This window comes from Microplitis demolitor, chromosome 5 (genome assembly GCF_026212275.2).
Source record: "Microplitis demolitor isolate Queensland-Clemson2020A chromosome 5, iyMicDemo2.1a, whole genome shotgun sequence".
Taxonomy (NCBI): Eukaryota; Metazoa; Arthropoda; class Insecta; order Hymenoptera; family Braconidae; genus Microplitis; species Microplitis demolitor.
In genome coordinates this window covers 9,867,383-9,878,893 of record NC_068549.1, presented here as the reverse complement: position 1 = coordinate 9,878,893, position 11,511 = coordinate 9,867,383, and the positions used below count along the sequence as shown (strand labels likewise).

The window sequence follows — 11,511 nt, the reverse complement described above, 5'->3', positions numbered from 1 at the left end:
AGATCTCGAAAGGTAACTCTAACATTATACGCGGGTAGGGATCGGAATAAGAAAATTTAAATTCATATAAAATTTCTATTAAAACATTTATTAACAAAAATAAAGACATTAAAATTTACGACTATCATTAAAGATTGTTATTTTGATAACTGTATTTTATATTTTCTTAAAAATAGATAATTTAATTAACATATTTTTTAATAATTTAAAATATTTTATTGTCATAATATAATTTTTACTTTACTTGAAAAATTTAATTATTTACACATAAGTTACATAACAAAAATCTGGGCGTCGGTTGACCCTGCGGGCCGGCCCCAAAACTTCCCGCTGTTTTCGACCTCAAAGAGCTCGAAAACATTAGTGTAGATATATTTTCGAGCTCTTCGAGCTCGAAAATGCTATCACATGCAATTGTTTTTTTATGATCTTTTCAAGCTCTAACAAGTTACCTGTTATGCTGAAGTTTGAAAATTTAAGAATCGAAAATCATCAATGAAGCGGTTTTTAAAATTTAGTTCCTGATTATGTTCAGTAAAATAAGTGTATTGAGGCAGAAATCAATGTCAGGGATCAAAATCAAGATTTAAATAAGTTTTGACTCATGTAAGAAACAATAAAATATGAAATATCCGATAAAAATATTAAAAACTACGTTTTATCGATTTTTTTGTTGATAATATGATTTAAACTAAAAACCAAGTTCGATGACATTATATGATCAAAAGAAACTATAAAAAAGATGAGTTGGTATGATATCAGGTACATTTTAGTATGTTATATTGTGATTTATCCGGAACAAATAACATAAAATATTATTTTTTTAACATTTCAACGCCGATATCTTTCGAAGTAATCAATTGATTTTGATAGTTGACAAGGCAATCGACGCGTTTTATTGAGTTCTAGAGCTGATTAGATTTTGAAGTCGATCGGATAAGTTGTTTTTGAGAAATCAATAAAAAACTAAAAAAAAAATTTTTTTTTTTTTCGTAATTCTCAAATATTTTCAAGTCTATTCAATCAAATAATCTGAAATTATCAGGAAAGTTGATGGCCAACAAGTTCTTTCAATTGCCACCGCAACCGTCCAAATCGATTTATTAGTTCAAAAGTTACAAAGAGTTTACATACATACACACACACACACACACACGCGCGCGCGCGCGCGCGGACATCATTCTAAAAATAGTCAGAATAGCTTCATAGGACGTCAAAACGTCGACATATGATGAAAACTCGATTTTCGAAAATCGGGGTGAAAACAATAACTTCCCGAAATTTTTGAAAATCGTCGATTTTCTTAGCGGGAAGTTAAAAAATAATAGTTCATTGAAAAAAAGAAAATTATAAATTAAAAAATAATTAATTTACTAATTATATCAATATTATTCAAATAAAATATTAGTCTTCACTTTCTATCCATAAATAATAAATAAATTATTTAAAGAAAAAAAAAAATTCGGCAACAAAATGCCCAACATTATCAAAAAAATTTACTTAAATCATTCCTTTAACGATACAAAAACATAAAATAAATTTCACAAAGTGTAACATTTTAATTTCTTAAATTATTCAATTTGGCGTGAAATACGCTAGAATTGAACACTCTCCAAAAAAAGTCTCTTATCGCTTTTTGATACATCCATTCTTTTAAAAGTTATTTAAGCTTGATGTCTAATTTATATTAAATTTTTAGATGTTTTAACTTTTCCGGCGAAACTATCAGACTTATTACAAAATATAATGAAACCTTCTTTGTAGACAATTTTATTCTCTAAGAACTATTTCTAATGAAGTTCTTCGGATTCCGCATTGTTTTCTACTTCTTTTTATTTTAATGTCAAGCACGTAAAAAAATAGTCTTCTGTTCGATTTTAAAAGCTTGGCATAAAAACGAAAATAACTAGGAAACAATGCGGAATTCGAAAAAACTTTATTGGAAATAATTTGTAAGGCATAGAATTGTCTAAAAAAAATGTCCCGTGATATTTTGTGATAAATCTGATACTTTCGCCAAAAAAATGACAAAATTCTGAAAATTTAATTTAAATTCGACTTCACGCTCAAATAACTTTCGAATAATTGGATTTATAAAAAAAAAATGATAGATTACGTTTCTTGTAGAGCATTCAATTCTCAACAAAATTATGTCTGCAGATTTTTCCTACGGCGAATTGTTAGCTAGTAGGACTGCACATCTAAATCAGCATAACCGATTAAAAAAGTTAAGTAGGCTAATTAGCTGGCTCGCTCGTCAGCTTAGCTAATTTAACAGATTAACTTCATTAGCTTGGCTAAGCAGCCAAATGCTTCACCGGTTGATGTATTTCCAATAGATTTTCTAAAATAACTCTTAGCTAATAAGCCATGGAAATTTGAGTTAACCGGTGAAGCATTTGAGCGTGAAGTCGAATTTAAATTAAATTTTCAGAATTTTGTCATTTTTTTGGCGAAAGTATCAGATTTATCACAAAATATCACGGGACATTTTTTTTAGACAATTCTATGCCTTACAAATTATTTCCAATAAAGTTTTTTCGAATTCCGCATTGTTTCCTAGTTATTTTCGTTTTTATGCCAAGCTTTTAAAATCGAACAGAAGACTATTTTTTTACGTGCTTGACATTAAAATAAAAAGAAGTAGAAAACAATGCGGAATCCGAAGAACTTCATTAGAAATAGTTCTTAGAGAATAAAATTGTCTACAAAGAAGGTTTCATTATATTTTGTAATAAGTCTGATAGTTTCGCCGGAAAAGTTAAAACATCTAAAAATTTAATATAAATTAGACATCAAGCTTAAATAACTTTTAAAAGAATGGATGTATCAAAAAGCGATAAGAGACTTTTTTTGGAGAGTGTTCAATTCTAGCGTATTTCACGCCAAATTGAATAATTTAAGAAATTAAAATGTTACACTTTGTGAAATTTATTTTATGTTTTTGTATCGTTAAAGGAATGATTTAAGTAAATTTTTTTGATAATGTTGGGCATTTTGTTGCCGAATTTTTTTTTTTCTTTAAATAATTTATTTATTATTTATGGATAGAAAGTGAAGACTAATATTTTATTTGAATAATATTGATATAATTAGTAAATTAATTATTTTTTAATTTATAATTTTCTTTTTTTCAATGAACTATTATTTTTTAACTTCCCGCTAAGAAAATCGACGATTTTCAAAAATTTCGGGAAGTTATTGTTTTCACCCCGATTTTCGAAAATCGAGTTTTCATCATATGTCGACGTTTTGACGTCCTATGAAGCTATTCTGACTATTTTTAGAATGATGTCCGCGCGCGCGCGCGCGCGTGTGTGTGTGTGTGTGTGTATGTATGTAAACTCTTTGTAACTTTTGAACTAATAAATCGATTTGGACGGTTGCGGTGGCAATTGAAAGAACTTGTTGGCCATCAACTTTCCTGATAATTTCAGATTATTTGATTGAATAGACTTGAAAATATTTGAGAATTACGAAAAAAAAAAAAATTTTTTTTTTAGTTTTTTATTGATTTCTCAAAAACAACTTATCCGATCGACTTCAAAATCTAATCAGCTCTAGAACTCAATAAAACGCGTCGATTGCCTTGTCAACTATCAAAATCAATTGATTACTTCGAAAGATATCGGCGTTGAAATGTTAAAAAAATAATATTTTATGTTATTTGTTCCGGATAAATCACAATATAACATACTAAAATGTACCTGATATCATACCAACTCATCTTTTTTATAGTTTCTTTTGATCATATAATGTCATCGAACTTGGTTTTTAGTTTAAATCATATTATCAACAAAAAAATCGATAAAACGTAGTTTTTAATATTTTTATCGGATATTTCATATTTTATTGTTTCTTACATGAGTCAAAACTTATTTAAATCTTGATTTTGATCCCTGACATTGATTTCTGCCTCAATACACTTATTTTACTGAACATAATCAGGAACTAAATTTTAAAAACCGCTTCATTGATGATTTTCGATTCTTAAATTTTCAAACTTCAGCATAACAGGTAACTTGTTAGAGCTTGAAAAGATCATAAAAAAACAATTGCATGTGATAGCATTTTCGAGCTCGAAGAGCTCGAAAATATATCTACACTAATGTTTTCGAGCTCTTTGAGGTCGAAAACAGCGGGAAGTTTTGGGGCCGGCCCGCAGGGTCAACCGACGCCCAGATTTTTGTTATGTAACTTATGTGTAAATAATTAAATTTTTCAAGTAAAGTAAAAATTATATTATGACAATAAAATATTTTAAATTATTAAAAAATATGTTAATTAAATTATCTATTTTTAAGAAAATATAAAATACAGTTATCAAAATAACAATCTTTAATGATAGTCGTAAATTTTAATGTCTTTATTTTTGTTAATAAATGTTTTAATAGAAATTTTATATGAATTTAAATTTTCTTATTCCGATCCCTACCCGCGTATAATGTTAGAGTTACCTTTCGAGATCTACCTTACCTTCAGAGATATAAAAATTAAAAAAGTTGGTACCGCTGTATACTCTAGTATAAAGTTAATTTGGTATAATATACTGCTACCACTAAATCGCACGAGCATAAACCTCCACTTGCTACAACTTTCGATGCTACCAAGTATGTTGGCAACATACAATCGCTGACTCGAAATTATTGTAAACTTAAATAAGGCTAGACAAAAATTCAACTGGCATTATCAGCAAACTGCTCGCAATTTATTTGACTCATTTTAAAAAAAGTATAAAATACTAATGCATTAAATTATCGTTTTTTTAATAGATTAGTGACTATTTTTCATGATAGCAACAAATACACATGTAACATTTTATGTCCGACTTAATCACTGTATGCAAATACATAACATCAGTTAGATGTACAACTGTTCATAATTTGACATCTTTCTACATTACTAAGTCACCATCTCGTACTGTTACTATCAGCCATCTGTATTTAAAGGAAACAACATTAAATGCAACTGACTAAATACAAATCTGTCTCAAACATCCACTAGAAATAAATACAGTCATTATTAACATCATTTGACTCTTAACTATACCGGAAATAATATTCAATCGAAATACTTTTCGACTCGAAAGAACTGGTTGTTAGGACAAAAAGATGGCACCCAATATTATTTAAGTATATGAGAGCTTCAGTTGTAGGTTACGTTTAACCAACAATGCAAGCTAGAACGGAGTAAACAATATGACGTCGCAACGACACACACATATAGCTTTTTTAATACTTGTACACCACTACAGGCTCGTGTGTAGCCCTCTACCGACAAATTCGTCTAAGAAATATTTATTAAATATTAACAAGCCGTGTTTGGTGCTAACAAATATTTCTTTTATGTTAATAAGGCTTTGTTAGCATTAAAAATATTTCTTAATAATAAAGAAGTTACTTATTTCATTATAATAAATATTGTTAATAATTACTAAATATTTGTTAAATCCAAAAAAGTCAGTTGAGAAAAATTTAATAAATCAATTTATTACTCCTAAACAAATCCTTCTATCAGTGTAACCAATCTTAAGCCAAACATGGGTCAATATAGGTGTGCCAGTGCTGGGCTAAGTAGGGCCCGATCGTTCAACTCTGGCAGCTCCTGCATGGGTTCTAGAAACATCAACGTACATTATTAGTTACTTTAAGGTGATGCTCAGAGTGTGCCCCCCATTTTTTAAAAACTTCAATGGCTTTCAACTGTCATAACCGTATTAAAATTACATTAATTAATTAAAAAAAAATTAAAATTTTAATGGAAAAAGGGAGAACGTTGTCGGAACTCCACTAAGATATAGATATAAAAAAAATTACTTGCAGTAATTTGATATCAATTAGAAGCTAAACGAAATTTGTAAAATAAATTTCAGTAAAATCTTTATGTCAATTTTATAATTCGAATTTTCAAATTTATGGGCTAAAATTTACTCAACGAATTTTATTTAACTGCTGATTGATGTCAATTGTAAGTAATTTTTTTAAAATTCTATATGACACACAGTGATGTCAGAACGTGGGATTTTTTTACCCCTATTATACATGCTTTATAAGGATATTTTGAATAGAAAGACATTAAAGAGAGGAAAGGAACGAATCTATAAATTATATGACATAGACATATAATTTTAATTCTATTAATAAATTTATTAAACTTCTGGGAATATTTTTTTTTTCCTTATAAAAATAAAAACTAAAATAATTGTTGCGCTTTTTAAAATACACTGTAATAAACATTTAATGTGTTTTTAGGTTATCAACCTAATGAAAAGAACATACCAAACCCAAAAAAAATATTACTTGAAAAATATCAATTTCGATTATTCTTGACATTAAAATTCAAATATTCAATGGCATGAGTGGAACATATTTATCACTTGGCTGGAAATGATACAGTGAACATATCCTGTCAGCTTCAGCTTCATCATAACCAACTCTGTAATAAGAAAACAAATTGTTTTATTATGTTATTTAAAACACGTTTTAATTACTGGTTTAGTAAATATTTTGTAATCTTTCTGCTTTCAAATAATTATCACCACCTAGTTAGAAGCTCTCCTAGTAGCACGTCTTAAGCAAGTTACTTGAGAAAAAAACTTTCAGCAAGTTTCTTACGGAAGATTGAAACAAGAAGGATTTCATAAGTATACTTGCCAAAGACCATCAATTCTAGCTTAAGGTTATTCTCAATGACTTACGAAAATCTGTAGAAACAGTCTGTAGCAATTCTCAATCAATATATAACAATATTAGGTCAGAGTTGTTGCAGAATTGCTTAAGTCTTCAGGTTTCTTCACCTCCGAATCACTTCAAGCTCAAACGCAATACTTACTATAGCAAATTTAATGGCCTTCATTTAAATTTAAAGTGTTACAACAAAATGATAATACTATCATTCGATAAAATTGTATCGAACATTAAGTGAGCACTGCTGAATTTATTATACTAATAATGAATAGACGCACGACTCGAGAAGAAACAAAAAGAGTAGCCATGTCCGCGTATCTTAAGCGATTCTGCAGCAAGTCTGAGCGATTGCTTTTTGAGCAAGTATCTTGTCTCAACCTTTCAACACTCCCATGTTTTTTAGTGTCTCGCTTGTACTACAGTGACATCCTATAATTTGAATAGTGTCCTGTGAGCAAAATGCTCATGACGGGGGTGCTGACGAGTTAAGCAAATATTACTACAGATTTACTGAAAGTATTTTACAGAAGTATCTTGCCTCACACTTGTCGAAGACTGATGATGCAAACTTCCTGAAGACTGAAGCTACAGATTTACGTAAGACTTTATTAAAAATCCTACTAGGGTCATGCATTTTACTACCACCACCTCCTCTTTTATGAGTTATCTAATATAAATTCAAAAAAAAAAAATTTTTTTAATATATAAACCCATTTAAAACAGTCGATTGATGAATATTTGATCATTTAATGATACTATTGATAGCATTAACAAAAAAATTGAAGATAGTTTTTATCAATGGTTTAGATTGATATCGCCATCGACGAGTATTAATTGGCCAGTATTTTTGAGAATTAGCCCAATGTAGTCTAGTTCTGTAAAAACTATTGAACAAAAAATTTTATCAACTCTAATAACTTTGATAATAATAAAATTTTTTACTACAATCTAACCTTTGCCATTGAGAACACGGGCGTCTTTCTTTGAAACACGTGACTTGTATGACATTGAAGAAGAGAGCGCCGAGTGTGTTAGCAACTTCAGTGTTTAAATTTTGAAGGCATCGTCGAAATTTAGCGTCACAGTCACAGTGAGATCGAGTAAATGGTGAATTATTGCAAATACTCTTTAAACATTGATGCGGAGTTATCACTTCTGGACAATGATCATGCTCTCTGCAACATGCATCTTCAGATGCATGATGACCTAAATCATCATAAGAAGTTGCCAAAGTACCTGGTCCACACCATTTAGTACCTGGGTAAATTAAACCACCCCCTGGAGGTTGATTCTAAAAAAAAAAGTAATTTAACATTAAAGTAAACTATTGTTTAAAGTTTTAATATTTCTACTTTTGATATATATTTCAAAATTGTTCACTTTACTTTGCCCTTTTTCCTTGATTGTTTACAAGTTTCTTCGAGATCAGTGACTAAATTACTTGACATTTGACGAACTTTCGTCGGATCTGCGCCAAGTATCATCTTTTGAATAACTCCGCGGTCGTGGTATAAGGCACAAAAAGGTGCGCCAGCGTTTAACTCAACCATCCTAGACATGGTATTATCCGCAACGAGGACACTGCCCTCGACGATTACTTCCGTTGACCGAAGTATCGGTAAGATCAACAAAATAAGAAAATACATAATCTGTAATATATAATATTATAATCCTTCATTTGTATAAGCGGCAACAATTCTATTCAAATAACTGCGACACTTATCTAATTGATCTATTATCATTTCACTAGTTCGGTTAAGTGAATCATCGCTGTATCATTCATCATTATAACAGTAAAAGTACCAGTTAGTTAACTTGTATAAATATTATTTTTATAAACTTCATTTTGTTAGATGTATGTATCAGAATCGTTTGAATAAGTCCTTTATTTACGTTTATTTATTTATTTAATGCATTTTTGAAGACTGAAACCTTAGTTCCTTATGGTCCGAAATTACAAAATTTATAATAATAGCGGCAAATAAATAAAAAATAATAATAAAATGAATAAAATTTATATAGATGTAATAAAATACTATTGCTTGGCATCCGTGGACGGACAAAAATGCAGGTCAAAATTAAATAATAATTACAATCACAATGAAAAATTTGCTATCTCAAATAAAAAATTACAATCCATAAAAAAAATTACGATGATTTATAGAAAATTAATTTTTTATTTCAACTATTACTATCTAGATTGTAATTTTCACTTATCATAATAATTACAATCAGCTTCGTTAAATTTTCGCTTGGAAAAAATCAATATTTATTTATTCATATAAAAATAGTTCAATGTTATAAAAATTAGAAATTGTTTCAGAATTATTAAAAGTTAGTAAATTAGTCGCAATTTTTGTTTCGTAGTTGATAAATATTACATCTCCAATGTAATTTCACGTAAGTTACTTCGGGAGGTAAAATTATTATTTGAGATTGTAAAAATTACTCGCCAAGATACATCTTTCACAAAGCGCGTCAACTAATATTTACTAAGTACAATAGTAAAAATTATTGGTACATTATAATTTTTATTTGTCGCTAGTAAAATTTATTTTGAATGTAACAATTTTTATAATCAATAAAAATTATTATTCTAAATAATATGATGTAATTTTTACTTTGAGTTTTGTACAAGTTTTGATTTTTTTTAACGCTTCAAGATTACTTCTCGGATTGTAATTTTTTTTTAAATTTAGTAAAAATTACTTAATTTTTTTCTCCATGTATTGAAAAACAATAAGTAACACGCAAATCTGAATTCCTTATAATTTTCCAAAGCAACAACTTCTGATGGCTATTTGTTTCATGTTCGTATAGCATAAATACAAAATTATTTTTCATTTAAAAAGAATATATTTGATAAAATAATAGTTAACTAATTACTAATCATGAGGATTGTCTTTAAAAAATATTTATGCACCTGCCGTAAGTTTTTAAAAACAAATAATAATTTAATTTATGAAACGATGTCTGTAATGTGATCCGAAATACAATACCAGTAAATTTATTAATAAACAGTTGTATAAACCGTGTTAAGATTCATACTGCCAGTTTGAATTGCTTGACTTTCATTGAAATGCAAAAAATAAAAAAGAAAAAAACATTGAATAAACTTACACAAGGTCATCAAAAATTTATACAAGTTCAGATACAATATAAAAGGCACAATAACACCAATTCTTTCATCTTCAATGTCAATTTAAACTCTTGATCCTTTAAATTACTAAATGAATTTTTATTCATTTACGCCATCAGTATTTATAAAAATAATAGAGTAGAAATAAAAAAAAAAAAACGAATTAAAAAACAGTGTGTGTTAACTTTATAATTTAACATAAAAACAATAATAAAATTCGATGTAATAAATCTATATAAAAGGCTATAAATTGGTTTGCCCTTCAATTTATGTATATTTATTCTTAAACATTAAGAAAACCGTAAACAACTATCTTAAATGTACATAAGTTAAAAATATCCTATCAATCAATCACTGAAAATTAAAAAAAATAAAATATGCACGTGTGTGCACTATACAATGTGATATTAATCGACCTCATCAAATGGTCATTAAACCAAATTTATGTTCTAGATGTGAGGATTACATTTCAGTTGTTTATTCCCGGTTTTATTTATTGGGTTACTATATTTTTTAAATTGTTCTATGTATTTTGCAGTAGTAAATATACCTATTAAATAAAAAAAAAAACATTAAATACAATAATCCAAAGATTTTTTCACCGACGTTCTGATGAAATTATAGAAATTATAGATAGACAACAACAAATTTGCAATGGGTATATATGTATATAAAATTCTAAAGGTGATTAAAGTAAATTATTATAAATAATTTTATTGTTTAAAAATATATAAATATTTATGACAAGAATATTTATTCTAACAAATAATACTTAAAATTATTAAGGAATGTAAAGTTACTCAACAATTTATTGTACAAGACGTTAAAACAAAAATAAAAAAAAATGTGTCGAAATACCGGATTCGCAGGACCAAATAAAACTGGGATTTTATTTTTTATTTCTACTGCGCACGCATCACTAAAATTTAGTTCCCGCAATGCGTATAATGATATAGCGAGCGGGTTAAAGCTACCCTCAATCAAAATATAAAAATTCGTTGTTTAAATTAATTAGACTAGCTATAATAATAACTTTACTCAATTTTTAAAATCTTTATAGAAAAAAAAAACTTTATTTCGCGTTTTAATGGTATTTAATTTGAATTAAAAATATATATTACAATAGAGTTACCAAGATTTTTGAAATTTCTTAAAATTTTTTTGTCAAGTTGGAATTCATTGTGATAAATGCAATTTTTATTATAAATTAATTTAATATTTACTGTACGTACCGTTAACTGTTATAATTTTTTCTCTTGAATTGCCAGATTCGTTTTAGAGATTGATATTAATTTTTATTTCATAATATTTTTGTGGCTAAATTGAATGACAGATTTTATTCTATTTTTTCAAACTTAATATGACTCTTCAACAGTTGCGAACCGACTGATTATTTGATTGCGGTTGAGAACGCTAATATTGATACACCTACAAGAGTAAAGGTGTGAGTATACAGTAGAAGTGAACTGTATACTTCATCAACTTGTTGACTACTTAGCTTCATAACTATTGTACTAGTATTAAAAGTAAATTAATGTACATTTGGTGTATAAAATGCATTTAATATTAAACATTATTAGCTAGGATTTTTGTTATACTTATCCTAAATATAAAAAAAGTGTCATCAGGCCATACTCGGAATGAAAAGGTTTTATATTTCTTATTTCAATCAATTTAAAAACTTCA

At 27.9% G+C, this 11,511-nt stretch overlaps 1 protein-coding gene across 1 annotated transcript; it reads right to left on the bottom strand.

Moving 5' to 3' along the window:
* Nucleotides 1-6,144: 6,144 nt before the first annotated feature.
* Nucleotides 6,145-11,221, bottom strand: LOC103568743 (group 3 secretory phospholipase A2). Its single transcript, XM_008545703.3, has 4 exons — nt 11,058-11,221; nt 8,072-8,335; nt 7,640-7,977; nt 6,145-6,435 (listed from the first exon to the last, which is right to left on the bottom strand). Exons 2-4 carry the CDS (start codon nt 8,330-8,332, stop codon nt 6,339-6,341), a joined length of 696 nt encoding a protein of 231 aa, XP_008543925.1. The 5' UTR covers nt 8,333-8,335; nt 11,058-11,221; the 3' UTR covers nt 6,145-6,338.
* Nucleotides 11,222-11,511: the final 290 nt, after the last annotated feature.